This window comes from Phocoena sinus, chromosome X (assembly GCF_008692025.1).
Source record: "Phocoena sinus isolate mPhoSin1 chromosome X, mPhoSin1.pri, whole genome shotgun sequence".
In the NCBI taxonomy this organism is placed as follows: Eukaryota; Metazoa; Chordata; class Mammalia; order Artiodactyla; family Phocoenidae; genus Phocoena; species Phocoena sinus.
Genome location: NC_045784.1, coordinates 61,181,335 through 61,197,315, shown reverse-complemented (window position 1 = coordinate 61,197,315; position 15,981 = coordinate 61,181,335). Strand labels below are relative to the sequence as shown.

Below are 15,981 nucleotides of genomic sequence, written 5' to 3'. Positions count from 1 at the left end.
TTAAGGTTTCCTTCCATATCAAATGAAGAAGGTCAAAAATACAACTAGGGAGAAGGAGCAGCAGGCCCGCTGGGATATGGAATCTGACTCCTTCCACCCTGAGAGCAGGCTGAGCAACTCCAGCAACACCACCACAAGGGCGACGACAGCCCTGCGGCCTGGAAACCCAACGTACCCCAGCTCTCTTGGGGCAACCTCAAAAGGCACACAGGGCTGAACAAACACACAGGGAGATACACAGAGGCGGGAGGAACGGGAAGAGAGCAAGGTAGTCTTTATAGTGACTCAGAGGAATGACAGCAGAAGAGAAGTATCAGAGGGAATCACAGAACCCCTTGACAGTGACTGGCAGGACATTTTATTTCGTTGGTCGTTTCATTGGTTTTATTTAGGGGGGTTAATCTTCAGTGGTCTTTCCTTCAAGTGGAAGGATGATGAGAGAAAAAAGAGCCACACAGAAGCCTCAGAGACACAGCTCTTCAGAGGGACTGTTCATTACACATCACCGTGCCTATTGTGCTAGCAGAATCCAAGAGCAGATCTGAACATCAGATCCCACAGCCAATATACTATCATGACTAAGTACCAAACCCACCTCCTGAGGATGGAAGAGGAACCAATAACAAGGCCATGGCTGGTAAACATTCCTCTCAAAGGCAATGAAGAGGGAAACAGCACAAAGAACAGGACCACAGTATGCTTTTTTCACAGTCTCCGCCATGAGAATTCCCAGTCCCTTGTAATCCAGCATCTCTGAAACTGTGTTCCCAGAGATGTTAATAGGTGTTGCATGGGGCCAAAAAACAAAAGTTCAGTGAAATAAGTTTGGGAAATATTGCATACTTATTAAAAGTTATAACTTCCTGCAGTAGAAGAAACTATTCGGCATTATTTAAATCACTGGTTCCTGCCTTATTTGACCACAGAACCCTTTTAAGAAACATCTATTACCATCTCACAGAACTCTAGAAATGCTGCTTAACCATTATTGCAAAAATATCTCCTCTCAAGAATGGAAAGAGCATGTCAACATTGGGAACACCCAGGAATCACACATAAGATGGTTTCCAAAAATTAGTATATCAGAAAGCTTAAGGCAATGATTTGAAAATTTGGAGAACCCTGTCCTTCTGTGAGGCACTTGCTCAACGGTAAATACAGCCAGGAACGCTGAAATTAGATTTTAAACAGCCAAGCAAAAGCCTACAAACAACAGTGCTAGGCTGCTCTGCTTAGTCGTGGCCTGGCCAGGACAGAAAAGAACAGCACTTGGTGGCATCTCCTCTTACCACTTCGACAGGAGAGACACACACACTCACTCTCTCAAACTTCCTCCAAAAGGTTCAGACCAAACTTCAAAGCAGCCAAGTGCAAACTAGCCTCTCCTTGTTCCTCCAAAAGCTGAATAACCTGGAGTCTAGGGTTTCCAGGGGAAGAGATAAGTGGCTCACACTGGCATTGTTAAATGCTGTCAAAGGAATTCCCCCTTATTCTCCTTAGGTGTAGTCCCCAAGCAGCACCCCAAAAGCTATAAGAGGACACACTTCTTGCTGTTCTTCTTTGTGGCAGGGTAAAGCACAGCCCGGACAGCTTCTGAAAATACCTCATGGACCCCATCCTGCATCAGGGCTGAACATTCCAGATACTTCACAGCCCCCACCTGCTTAGCCAGGGAAGTGCCTTGCTGAGGAGTTGTGGGCACTAGGCTCTGTTCCTTCAGCTTCTTCACTGTCTCAATGTCACTTCGCAGGTCCCTCTTGGTGCCTACCAGCAAAACAGGTACATTGGGGCAATGATGGGAGACCTCTGGGTACCACTTATGCCTCACATTGGCATAAGAAGATGGGTTGCCAATGGAAAAACAAATGACGAAGATATTGGTCTGGGGGTAGGAGAGTGTTCGCAGTCGGTCATACTCCTCTTGGCCAGCTGTGTCCCACAGGTTCAGGCTGACGATCTGGCCGTCCACAGATGTCTGGGCACTATAGTTGTCAAAGACAGTAGGGATATACTCCTCGGGAAAGGCGTTTGTTGTGTAACTGATGAGGAGGCAGGTCTTACCTACAGCCCCATCTCCTACAACCACACATTTAATCGTCTGCATTCTTCCCTTGGAGTCCTACAGACAAGAGAGAAAGAAAGAATGTTCACAGACGTCTGGTTAATTTAGGGAGCCTAAGCCGTATAAACATTTCTCTCTGAGAAGAAAGAAAGGAGGTGAGACCCCCCCACCGCCACCGCCACTTGCCTGGCCTCTTAACACTATGGAAGAGTCAGCTGCGAAAGGTTGCAGAGGGCAAGAATTCTTACCATGGAGTCCATGGACTGCTAGAGGATAAGCTTCAGTAGATTCTAGAAGCCACCTCTGCAGTTGTGTGCAATATTATGTGCATAAGGAAATTTTTCTGGAAAGAAGATCCAAAGCTGTCATCAGACTCTCAAAAATGACTGTGAGCCCAACAAGATAGGTATTTATGTTGCAGTATCATCATAAGGTCTGCATATACAGTATCAAAGGTTCTAAAATATAGCAGATGCTAAATAAATGTTAACTAATTAAAAAACAAAAAAAAAATTGGTATAGAAAGAAGGTTCCCAAGGTTGAAACGAAAGGAAACATGTCTCTTACTTTGGGTCTGTGGCTATAGACTCAGCAAAGGAACACTCTGTTCCTGAAAAACAGTGACATCATAATATTGGAGAGAAAGGTAGGCCAGTCAGACTCAGCCATATAGAGAAGTGGCTAAGAGTCCAGACTCTGAAGTCAGACCTCCTGGAGTCAAAACCAGTCCTCTCTTTTCCTAAGCTTTGTGAAAGTCGGGCAAGTTTTTAACCTGAAGCTTACATGAAAGAATGCATGTGCTGTACTTATTAGTGCCTGCCACATAGGAAGTACTCATTAAGTGTTATAAGCTACTATGACTTCACAGAAATTACTAATCTGCTGGGGAAGGCAAAAGTTCTATAATGTGAGTACAATGCTAGACAAACCAGGGGGTCTCACCCCTTCCGACCTTATCTGAGTAAAACTACAGGTCATAACACCACTATATTCTCGTCCATTTCTTCATGAATCAAGTATTTGCGAGTTACTGGTACAACACAGATGATCTCCAAGGAGCATGTTTACTATGAGCTCCCATGTCTGTATCCCCTTATTAATATTCTGTCAATGCCCTACTGTGTCAGTGCCTCCACAGCACTCCATTTTCTTTAGCTTCTTAGCTAGTACCCTAATTTCAGATCCAATCCTCACAGCACTAACTTCAAGTGTCCGAACATGGAGGAAAGGGGACACATTATCATATGTATTTGATTATGGAAAAAAATTTGAGAATCAATTAGTTTCTCACCTTGGGAATGTGGGGGAATAGACACATTCCCCCATCCTGCTGTCTTATTAGCTAAGGTCTACATTAGGTCCATATCATAGACAAAAACCAGACAAAACAAAACAGCTCATTTTGGGTCAAGGTATAAAAAAGTTGGCCTTCTCAGCATGCTTCGCACAGGCCCGCTAGGGGTAGCTCTCTCCTCATACAGCCAGCTCTGCCCAGTGAGGCGTTCCACCTAGAAGGCTTCCTTTCCTTGGCACAGGTCCCACAGCTAAAAGTCCAGAGCCTGATTCAGCTCTAGTAGGAAATCATCCCAGAAGACTCACTGACCATAGCTGTCTTTTTCCATCTAGGAATACGCATGAGGATCAAACACACAAGGTCAATGGAAACAGGGCAAAGTCACCACCACACTCCTTGAGAATAGCCTTCCTTGACTTTCCCAGTTTGGATTAATTTCTTTTGCCTCTGATAGCAATCACTCCCTGTACAACTCATCTTTCCAGCCGCCTCTAGGTATCATCCGGTGTCTCTGCTCAAAGTGACAACAGTGCATCTGAGGGGGTTGCTGAACCTGAGCAAAACTCTTAGGCACAAAGACCGTTTTGCATCCCAAGTTCAGCTCCTCACCTCTATAACTAGGAAGAGCCATCTACACTCTTTTCTACTTGTTTACGTCTACCAGTACTCCTGGTATATATAATAAATACCAGGCCTACATGATGAAATGCACCTAGAACATCCCAGGTCTGAACAAAACCAAAACATCCTCACCTATAGCAAACTCTCAAAGAAAGGGAAGGTTCAGCAGAAGTGGGGGGGCTGCTTTGTACAGCTGACTCATTCATTCAGCCCACATATTCATTATACGATTTTCTCTGCTTGTGTGTATATTTGAAATTCTCCATATTTAACAAGTTTAAAAATAAGACTAAAAAATATAATCCAAGAGAATTGAAGACAGGATCTCAAAGAGATAATCGCACACCCACGTTCATTGCATCATTATTCACAATAGCCAAGAGGTGGAAGCAACCTAAATGTCCATCGATGGATAATGGATAAAGAAGAAAAAAATATATATATATATAATTCAGCCTTAAAAAGAAAAATGAAATCTTTTCATACACTACAACATGGATGAACCTTGAAGACATTAAGCTAAGTGAAATAAGCCAGTCACAAAAAGCCAAATATTGCATGATTCCACTTATATGAGGTATCTAGAATAGTCAAATTCATAGAAACAGAAAGTAGAATGGTAGTTGCCAGGGGCAGGGGGAGGGGAAAATGGGTAGTTGTTTAAGGGGTATAGACTTACAGTTTTTCAAGATAAAAAAATTCTAAAGATCTATTGCACAAAAATGTGCATATAGTTACTGTACTGTACACTTTAAAATGGTTAAAAATACTAAAAATAAAAATAATACTTTTTAAAGGGCTGGGAACTCTGAGAGAAGGCTAGGAGTTACAAGAGAGAGGCAAATATTCTGTTTATCACCCATATGAGAAAAGCTTGTTTCATTCGGCTCCAGCATCCAGCACAATGCTGTCCGGTTACAGATCACCCACAGCTTTTCCCTCATCACCACCACTATCCACACACTCTCCCAGGCACTACTATGCACAATGCACTGCTAGGAGAGACTCAAAGAAGGGTTAAAAAAAAAAAGAACGATGATAGAAGTTTATAGTCTTAGGGTAAAGGCAGGACTTCTATAAAAAGGTAAACAATAATACACAGTAAAGCATGGTCCAGAGAAAAATAAGTTGCTATGAGGAAACAAGGGGAAATTAAAAACTGAGAGAGCCTGTTACAGGCATTGTGTAAAATAGTTTCACATATCTTATTTAAGCTTCATAGTAGCACTGTAAAGTAGACATCACCTCAGCTCAGAGATCATTAAATATGCCTCTAGGATTGGAAATTGGAAGAGGCCTGGAGCTGCAGAGACCAACACCTCAGAAGGCATTCACTTTTAACCTTGGAATTACAGTTTCTTCTAAATCTTCCATTCTCATCTGACAAAGCATCCTTCTTCACATGTACATTTCCCAGCAGTCACTTTTGTCCTAGGTTAGAGGCACAACATAAAAGACCCCATAACTGGACTTCCCTGGTGGCGCAGTGGTTAAGAATCCGCCTGCCAATGCAGGGGCACGGGTTCGAGTTCTGGTCCGGGAAGACCCCACATGCCGCGGAGCAACTAAGCCGGTGTGCCACAACTGCTGAAGCCGGGGCGCCTAGAGCCCGTGCTCCGCAACAAGAGAAGCCACTGCAGTGAGAAGCCCGCGCACCCCAACGAAGAGTAGCCCCCGCTCCCGCAACTAGAGAAAGCCCGTGCGCAGCAACGAAGACCCAACGCAGCCAAAAATAAATAAATTTTAAAAAAAGACCCAGTAGCAGTAAAGACAAGAATGTAGCTCAGAGTATTACTATTTCTAGCACATTCTCCCCCCAAGTCTCACCCTTTCCAAAAGTCAAACCCACTTGAAATCACTCTAACTTTCTGAAACTAAGACAATTCAGCAGAAGACCCTCATTTTTATTTACTACTTTCTGCAACTTAGTTATCTACTAAATCCGGGAAGCTTTTTCACATTGAAGACTGACTTTTTGGTTCAAGTCCAGTCAAAGACACCCCAGGGCGAAGGAAGCCATGTGAACACTCCCCAACCCGGAGCCAGGGAAGACTATCCTGCGCTTGGAAACTTAACCAGGGAGGCAATTCTAGTGACCCATCGATAGCCACCGCAAGCCCGCTCGGCCTTTCCCTCACATCCTTTCCACCAAGGGTCCTTGGTTCTGGGACTTCAGATGGACTCGTGAGCCTGGGACAGAGAGGTGCCTCACGTCGGATTCACAAATAGGAAGAGCTGGCTCGATCTCCCCCGCTATACATACAACTCATCCCACTCTCAAATCCCTTCCATCCAAGGAGTGGCTCATATACTAAGGTAACCGTCCCGGGGATGGGGAGACTCGAAGAGAAAAGAGCGGATGAGGGGGCCGCCTGGCGGGGAGGTGATTCTCCATAAGGATTACCCGGCAAAGTAGTCGTCCTCCCGCGCTGTTAAACCGCAGCTAGCAGAGCCCCCCAGGCGTCTCTCGCTGGGCTGGGCAGGCTCGGCGGGCTCGGCGCCACATCCGGGCAGCTACCGAGTCCCGCCCCCGTCGTCGGACGCAGTCTCCCTCCGGTGCCCCGCGACCTCCTGGGATATGGAGTTCTAGCGCCCGCTGCGTGCTCTGCAAGTCGTTGGCTTCTAAACTACACCTTTGGGTAATCAAGGATCTCTGGGGTGCCAGTTCCTCGGTTCGGAGGTCCCCGAGCTTCACATTTCCCGTGACAAAGTGAGGCCGCTTCCTCCTCCCCAGACCGCTGTTTTCTCCTCAAGGCAAATATTAACAAAAAGAGGCAGTCAGGGAACTGAAAAAGTGTTAGTAAAAACGGAGGCGATAAAAGAAAATGTGGTAGTGAGTTAAGGTAGCTGTCACCATATATTAGTTTGCATTTTCTAGAGTTTTATATAAATGAAATCATACAGTATGCACTCTTTTTTTAACAGCTTTATTGAGATATAAATTCACATACCATACAATTCACTCACTTAAATTGTACAATTCAATAGTTTTTGATATATTACATTATTAATTTTTAAAAATAGTAGTAAATATATATAACAAAATTTGCCATTTCAACCATTTTTAAGTGTACAATCCAGTGGCGTTAAGTACATTCGCAATGTTGTGGAACCGTCGCCCTTGTCTATTTCTGAAACTTTTTCATCACCCCGAATAGAAACTCTGTACCCACTAAGCAATAGCTGCTCATTCCCCTCTTCCCACAGCCCCTGAAAACCAACCTCTAATCCACTTTCTGTCTCCATGAATTCGACTTTTCTAGCTACTATTCATCTATTGATGGACATTTGGATTGTTTCCAACTTTTGACTATTGTGAATAATGCTGCAATGAACACTGGTGTACAAGAATATGGTTTTGTTGATTTTTCTCTATTGTTTGTTTTCTATCTCACTGATTTCCACTTTGATCTTCATTATTTTTGTTCTTTGAGTTTTATTTGCTCTTCTTTATACTGAAGTGAAAGCGGAAGCTATTGTTTTGAGACTTCCTTCTGTTCTGATATAGGTGTTTAGTGCTTAAAAATTACCCTGTAACTTGTTTCAGCAGAATGTCATGAATTATACGGTGTGGTTTCATTTTCATTCAGTTCAAAATATGTTCTAATTTCTTTTTTGATTTCTTCTTTGTCCCATGTGTTGTCTAGAAGTGGATTAGTTTTCAAATATTTGAGGATTTTCCAGAGATGTTTCTGTTATTGATAGGTAATTTAAATTCCATTATTCATATTTTGTGTGACTTGAATCCTTTCAAATTCATTGAGACTTGTTTTGTGGCCTAGAATATAGCCTATCCTGGTAAATACTCCATGTACACTTGAAAAGAATGTGTACTTTGCTGCTATTGGGTGGACTGTTCTATAATTGTCAACCAGGTCAATTTGGTTGATAGTGTTATTTACTTCTACTATATCCTTGCTCATTTTATGCCTACTCGTTCTATCAGTTATTAAGAGTATTGAAATCTCTGACTTGAATTGTGGATTTGTTTATTTCTCTTTGCAAGTTTATCAGTTTTTGATTCATGGATTTTTTTTTTTTTTTGGCCATGCCACGCAGCGTGTGGGATCTTAGTTCCCGGACCAGGGATCGAACCCGCACCCCCTGCAGTGGAAGCGCAGAGTCATAACCACTGGACAACCAGGGAAGTCCATGATTCACGTATTTTGTAGGTCTTATATTAGATGCACAAGCGTTTAGAATTGTTATGTCCTCTTCATTAATTGACCCCTCTATCATTATGAAATTACCTTCTTTATTCATGGTATCTTTGCTCTGAAATCTACTTTGTCCAATATTAATATAGCCCCTCCAGCTTTCCTTTGACTAGTATTATCATGGTACATCTTTTTTTTTACATACTTTTACTTTTAACCTATTTGTGTCTTTGTATTTAAGGAGTATTTTTTGTAGGAAGCATATGGTTGGGTCTTGCTTTTTTTACCCAATCTGATCATCTTTACCCTGTAACTGGGGTGTTTAGACCATCTACATTTAACGTGATTGTTGATTTGTGATTGTTAGGTTTGAGTCTTGCTATTTGTTTTCTATTTGCCCCATCTCTTCTTTGTTCTCTTTTTCCGCCTTCTTTTGGATTAATCAATATTATTTTTATTCCACTTAATCTCCTTTGTTGGCTTATTGGCTATACCCTCCCCCCCTTTTTTTTTTTTTGGGCCACATCGAGCGGCATGTGGGATCTTAGTTCCCCAACCAGGGATCAAGCTCGTGCCCCCTGCATTGGAAGCATGGAGTCTTAACCACTGGGCCATCAGGGAAGTCCCTAGCTATACCTCTTTGTTTTTTTATTTTAGTGGTTGCTTAAAGGTTGATAGTGTACATCTATAAGTTATCAGTTTACCTTTAAGTGTTTATTATACCACTTCACAAACAGTATAAGAACCTTACATTATTATACTTCCATTCTCTCTTCCTGGACCGCTCGTTATGCATTCTACTTTTATCTCATGATACATTGTTATTATTTTTGTTTAAACAGTTGCTTTTTTAAATTTTATTGTTTTTGGCTGCGTTGGGTCTTCATTGCTGTGCTCGGGCTTTCTCTAGTTGCAGTGAGCCAGTGCTACTCTTCGTTGCGGTGCACCGGCTTCTCATTGTGGTGGCTTCTCTTGTTGCAGAGCACAGGCTCTAGGCGCCCTGGCTTCAGTAGTTGTGGCACGTGGGCTCAGTAGTTGTGGCTCGCGGGCTCTAGAGCGCAGGCTCAGTAGTTGTGGCGCACAGGCTTCGTTGCTCTGTGGCATGTGGGATCTTCCCCGACCAGGGCTTGAACCCGTGTCCCCTGCATTGGCAGGCAGATTCTTAACCACTGTGCCACCAGGGAAGCCCTAAATAGTTACTTTTTAATACTGCATTATTTAGAGCAGTTTCAGGGTCACAGCAAAATTGAGCGGAAGGTAGAGAGTTCCCATGATATGTCTGTTACAATCAACAAACCTACATTGGTACATCATTATCATCCAAAGTCCACAGTTTACCTTAGGATTTATTCTTGGAGTTGTGCATTCTACGAGTTTTAACAAATGTATTCACCATTATAGTATTATACAGAATAGTTTCACGGCCCTAAAAATCCTCTGTGGCCTGCCTATGCATCCCTCCCTCCCTCCTAACCCCTGGCAGCCACTGATCTTTTTACTGTCTCTTAGTTTTGCCTTTTCTAGAATGCTATATAGTTGTAATCAATCTTTAGCCTTTTCAAATTGGCTTCTTTCACTTAGTAATATGCATTTGAATTTCATCCGTGGCTTTTCATGGCTTTATAGCTCATTTCTTCCTTTTTAAAAATAGAGTTTATTTTTCAGAGTAGTTTTAAATTCAAATCAAAATTGAGCTGAAAATAGAGAGTTCCCATATATTCCCTGCCCTCTCACATGTACAACCTCCCCCATGATCAACATCCTACACTAGAGTGGTACAGTTTTTACAATTGATAAACCTACACTGATACATTATTACTACCCAAAGTCCATAGTTTGCATTAGAGTTCACTCTTGGTGGTGTACATTCTATGAGTTTTGACAACTGTATGATGAGATGTATTCACCATTATAGTATCGTGCAGAATAGTTTCACTGCCCTAAAAATCCTCTGCGGTCCACCTATTCATTCCCCTCTCCCCCCAGTATCTGACAACTACTGACCTTTTTATTGTCTCCATAGCTTTGCCTTAGTTGGAATCATACCATATGTAGCCTTTTCAGATTGGCTTCTTTCACTTAGTAATGTGCATTTGAGGTTCCTCCACGTCTTTTCCTGGCTTGATAGCTCATTTCTTTTTAGTGCTGAATAATGTTTCATTGTCTGGATGTACCACAGTTTATCCATCTACCCACTGAAGGACATCTTGGTTGCTTCCAAGATTTGGCAATTATGAATAAAGCACTATAAACATCTAAGTGCAGGTTTTTGTGTAAACATAAGTTTTCAACTCATTTGGATAGACACCAAGGAGCGTGATTGCTGGACCATACGGTCAATTATCTTTTTAAAACAGCTTTATTGAAATACAATTTACATACCATAAATTCATTCACTTTAAGTATACAATTAAATGATTTTTAGTAAATTTACAACATTGTGCTACTATCATCACAATCTGATTTTTAAATTTTTTTTCATGTCTGGTTTTAAAACATTTCCGTCACCCCAAAAAGATCCTTCATGCCCAGTTACAGTCACTCCCTGTTCCCAACCCCCAGGCAACAACCACTAATCCACTTGTCTCTATAAAGTTGTCTTTCCTGACCATTTGACATGAATGGGATCACACAGTATATCATCTTTTTGTATTTGGTTTCTTCCACTTAGCGTAATGTTCTTGAGTTTCATCCACAATGTAGCATGTATCAGTATTTCATCCCTTTCTATTGCCAAATTATATTTTTTCTTTTTAAATCAAATATATAGAGGTATAATTTATATACCACTAAATAAGCTCATTTTAAGTTTATAGCTTGATGACTTCTGACAAATGTATGTACCACGTAATTACTACCACAATCAAGACATACATTTCCATCACCCCCAAATAGTTCCCTTGTACCCCTTTGCAGTCAATCCTTACCACCCCTGGCCCCAGAGGACCACTGTTCTGCTTGCTGTCACTGAAGATTAATTATACCCTTCTAGAACTTCATATAAATGGAATCAGAGCATTTACTCTTTTGTGTCCTTTTTTTTTTTTTTTGGAATAGGATATCTCAGATAACTGAGCAACTGCTCCAGAGAAGCATGGTTTTCAGCACAGTTTTATATCTTGTCAGAACAAAGAACATCAAATAAGTCAGGGATACATTCCTTCGGAGTTTCAAAAAAAAGCAGATCAGTACATACACAGTGAGTCTCTATGGCCCTGGCACCTGGGAAGGGAGTCTTATCATCAAAGGAGTACTAGCACTGGTATCCCAAAAGGGAGGCATTTAATCTTTATTTTTAATATGGACATTATTTCTGGTCAGTGTACCCTTTTCTTTAATAATTACAGCAGGTGTACGATGTATGTTTGATAGGCCACAAGCAGGTTGTTTTAGCTAGCATAAAATTCAAGTTAAATCATGTATAAGCCAGAATGACTTCCCTCATACCTCAATATGTGAAAATTTCTTTCATCACATTGTATATGATAGCTTGATAGTTACCTTCTTAACTTGTATAAGTATTTTGATTTTTCAAAAACCATGAGCTGCTAATTATTTTCTCAGCATAATATTTCTGAGATTTATTCGTGTTGTGGGGCATAACAGTAGTTCATTCCCTTTTATTCTTAGTAGCATTCAATCGCAAGGATATATAGCAGTTTTTTTCTAGTTTGGGGCCATTATGGATAAAGTTGCTATGAATATTGTATATAAGTCTTGTTGACGAAAATATTAAATAATCTATAATAGGAAGAGAAAAGAGTTTTATTTGAGCCAAACTGAGGACTGTAGCCCAGAAGACAGCCTCTCAGATAACCCTGAAGAACTGCTCCAGATAAGCATGGTTTTCATCACAATTTTATATCTGGTCAGAGCAAAGAACATCAAACAAGTCATAGATACATTCTTTCAAGGTTTCCAAAAACAAACCAAAAACCAAATCAGCATGTGCACAGCGAGTCAGTACTGGCCTTGGCACCTGGGAAGGGAGTCTTATCATGGAAGGAGTATCAGTATTGGCATCTCAGGAAGGGAGGCATTTAATCTTTATTTTTAACATGGACATTGTTTACTTCTGGTCAATGCATCCTTTTCTTTAATAACTAAAGCAGAGTTACAATCTATGTTTGTTAGGCCACAAACAGGCTGTGTGCATAAAATTCAAGTTAACTCAAGCCAGAATGACTTCCCCATACCTCAATATTTGAACATTTCTTTCATCAATCAGTCTTTTTGTGGACATATGTTTTCATTTCTCTTGAGGGATACCTAAGAGTGGAATTGTTGGGTCATTGGGTAGGTGTATGTTTAACTTTGTATGTTTAACATTTTAAAAAACTATCAAATAGTACAGCAAAGTGGTTGTACCATTTAAAATTCTAATGTATGAGAGTCCCGGTGCTCCACATCTTCACCATCACTTAGTATTGTCTTTTTAATTTAGCAGTTCTAGTGGGTATATATAGTGGTATTTCACATGCATTTCCCTGATGCCCAATGACTTGAGCAGCTTTTCATTTACTTAATTGCTATTGATACATCTTTCCTGGTGTAGTGTCTGTTCAAATCTTTTGCCTGTTTTGCTATTAGGTTGTTTTCTTATTTGGAGTTGTAAAAGCTCTTTATATATTCTGGATACAAATCCTTTATCAGAATAGGTATTGTGAATATTTTCTCCCACTCTGTGGCTTGCCTTTCATTTTGTTAAATGAAATAGCAGAAGTTAATTTTGATGATGTCCAATCAAATTTTTCTTTTATGCTTAGTGCTTTTTTTATCCTCTCCTATATAAGAGAACATTGCCTATATTCTTATATATTTTATAGCTTTTGTTACTGTTGTGAATGAAATTTCATTTTCTACTTAGTTATTGCTTATATAGAAAGTTATTGATTTAGATATATTTTATAAGTGGCCATCTTGCATGTAAATATTTCTTTTTTAATAACTTGTAAGTTGACTCTCTTGGATTTTCATATCAACTGGAAAAAATGACAGTTTTGTCTTTTTCTTAATATTTATTTGGTTGCACCAGGTGGGCTCCTTAGTTGCAGCTCGCTAGCTCCTTAGTTGCAGCATGCAGGCTTCTTAGTTGTGGCATGTAGGATCTAGTTCCCTGACCAGGGATCAACCCGGGCCCCCTGCATTGGGAGCGGGGAGTCTTAACCACTGCACCACCAGGGAAGTCCTGACAGTTTTGTCTTTGCCTTGCCAGTATTTATACCTCTTAGTTTGATTTCTCATTTCATGGCATTGGTCAAGACTTCCAGCATAATGCTAAATGGTAGCTAAGTTACCTATGAAGGTCCGAGATTAGATTTTGGAGAATAACAGTGAGACTGGAGAGAAGCTAGAGTCACTACAAGGAAAGAATCAATAGAACTTGGTAACTAACTGAATAAGGGGAATGAAAGAGAAACACAGGTTAGAAATAATTAGGATATTAAGCTTAGGAACAGGGAGAATGAAATATCCATTATCAGAAATGAGGAAACGAAGAGAATTACTTGGCATGAGGGAAATAGTAAGCTCAATTTTAGATATTTTCAGTTTGAGTTTACAATAGGGCTTTCATGCAGAAGTGTCCTGTAGGCAGTTAGAAATAGAGAACTGGAGTTTGGATGAGAGGCCTGGGCTAGAGATGAAGATTTTAGTCATTAACAAAGGTGATGTTTATTTTTTAATTGATGTATAGTTGATTGACAGTATTATATTAGTTTCAAGCAAAGGTGATAGTTGAAACAGTAATGTAGATTAGTTACCTGAAAAGGAAAGTTAAAGAAAAAGAGAAGAGTTCAACATTGGGTCTCAAGGGTACAGGTAGGAGGAAGTAGAGGAGCCAAGAAAAAATAAAAAAGAAGGATTTAGAACAGAAGAACATGCAGAATAGCTTTAAAAGTTATGAGGAATAGCCAACAGTGTCAAATAGGAAAAAGAGCTTAAGGGAAACAAGGAGTGGGAGTGGCAGAGCTTCCGAAATTGTCAATAAAAATATCTGAAGGATGGGGCTTCCCTGGTGGCACAGTGGTTAAGAATCCGCCTGCCAATGCAGGGGACACGGATTCGAGCCCTGGTCTGGGAAGATCCCACATGCCATGGAACAACTAAGCCCGTGCGCCTGTGCTCTAGAGCCCATGAGCCACAACTACTGAGCCTGCGTGCTGCAACTAATGAAGCCCACGCGTCTAGAGCCCGTGCTCCACAACAAGAGAAGCCACCACGATAAGAAACCTGAGCACCGCAACAAAGAGTAGCCCCTGCTTGCTGCAACTAGAGGAAGCCCATGCGCAGCAACGAAGACCTAACGGCAGCCAAATTAATTAATTAATTAATTTAAAAAAATCTGAAGGTTGACAGCTGCAAAGTAAAACATTTTTGAGCTACTAAAGGAAAACTAAATACAGACTAGGTATTAGATGATATTGAGAAAGTATACATTTTATTGAGTGTGATAATGTTATTGTGGTTGTATTTAAGTCTTTATCTTTTAAAGATATGAGCCAAAATATTTAAAAGTGAAATGATATATCTAGGATATGCTTTAAAATACTCCAGCAAAGTTTTAATAATAATAATATTAATAATAATAAATGCGAGGGATAAATAAGACAATAATAACAGAGTATTCGTTATTATTGAAATGGGTGATGGGTTCATCGGGGCTCATTATACTATTCTCTCTTCTTTGTACATGTTTGAAAGTTTCCACAATGAAAGGTTTAAAAATGCATAATTTGGTATGACCTCCAAGATATATCATTAAGACAAAAGCAAGATTCAGAACATGTGGATGGTATGCTATCATTTGGATAAGAAAAAAATTAAAAGAAAGACCATGAATGTTTTCTTGTATATGCATAGAATATCTCTGAAAAGATTCTCAAGAAACTGATAACTTTAGTTGTTTCCTAGAAGGAGAACCTGTATGGCTTGGGAACAAGAGTGAGAAGGAGATTTTTAAATTGTATATACTCTTAAAACGTTTGAAATTTTGAAACTATGTAAACATTCAAAAAAGTAAATAACACTAAAAATAAATAATTTCTGATAATATGGTTTTGACTGTTGTACAATAGTTAAGAAAGGACTGCTAAAAAAAAATTTAAAAAGAAAAAAAAAGGATTCCTAAAATAAAAGGTATAATGTAGCCAAGAATTTTAATAAGCCTAGAACCAAACTTTCAACTAATTTTACAAAAACATTAGAGGTGGGAAAGAAATATGAGGGAGAACTATAGGTACTAAATAATTATTGCTATGTACAGAAAAAGTGTAAGTTTAAATATGTTTTTAATATAGGAGTTATTACTCATTGACTAGAAATAAGAACTAGAATTAGAGGGAAAAAAGGAACAAGGACAACTTGATCAGCCAAGCAACCAGACAGATCAATGCAGAAACAGAAGACTTGAACAAGACTATAAACCAGATGAATGTTGGCTCAGGGCTTCTGGATAGCCTCAGGATGGGAGGTGATAGCCAGGGGAACCAACCATGTGATTAGAGGATTGGAACTTTCAGCCCCATCCCCTGACCTCCAAGGGAGAGGGGCTGGAGATTGATGTAATCACCAATGGCCAATGATTGAATCAAACATGCATATCAAACATGCACTCCCAGAAATATCCTAACCAAAGGAGTTTGGAGAGCTTCCAGATTGATGAACATGTGGAGGTACTGAGAGGGTATCGCACCCAGAGAAGTCATGGAAGCTCTGCACTCCTTCCCCCATAACTTTATGTATCTCTTCCATCTGGCTGTTTCTGATTTTTATCCTTTTATAACAAACCAGTAATCTAGTAAGTAAACTGTTTTCCTGAGTTCGGTGAGCCATTCTAGCAAGTTATC

At 40.2% G+C, this 15,981-nt stretch overlaps 1 protein-coding gene across 1 annotated transcript; it reads right to left on the bottom strand.

Annotated features, from left to right (window-relative positions):
- Positions 1–366: 366 nt before the first annotated feature.
- Positions 367–6,488, bottom strand: LOC116747440 (rho-related GTP-binding protein RhoG-like). Its single transcript, XM_032619604.1, has 2 exons — positions 6,382–6,488; positions 367–2,119 (listed from the first exon to the last, which is right to left on the bottom strand). Exon 2 carries the CDS (start codon positions 2,102–2,104, stop codon positions 1,529–1,531), a length of 576 nt encoding a protein of 191 aa, XP_032475495.1. The 5' UTR covers positions 2,105–2,119; positions 6,382–6,488; the 3' UTR covers positions 367–1,528.
- Positions 6,489–15,981: the final 9,493 nt, after the last annotated feature.

Excerpts from the sequence above, each read along its gene's own strand:
- LOC116747440 (XM_032619604.1), bottom strand. The coding sequence starts at position 2,104 with ATGCAGACGATTAAATGTGTGGTTGTAGGAGATGGGGCTGTAGGTAAG.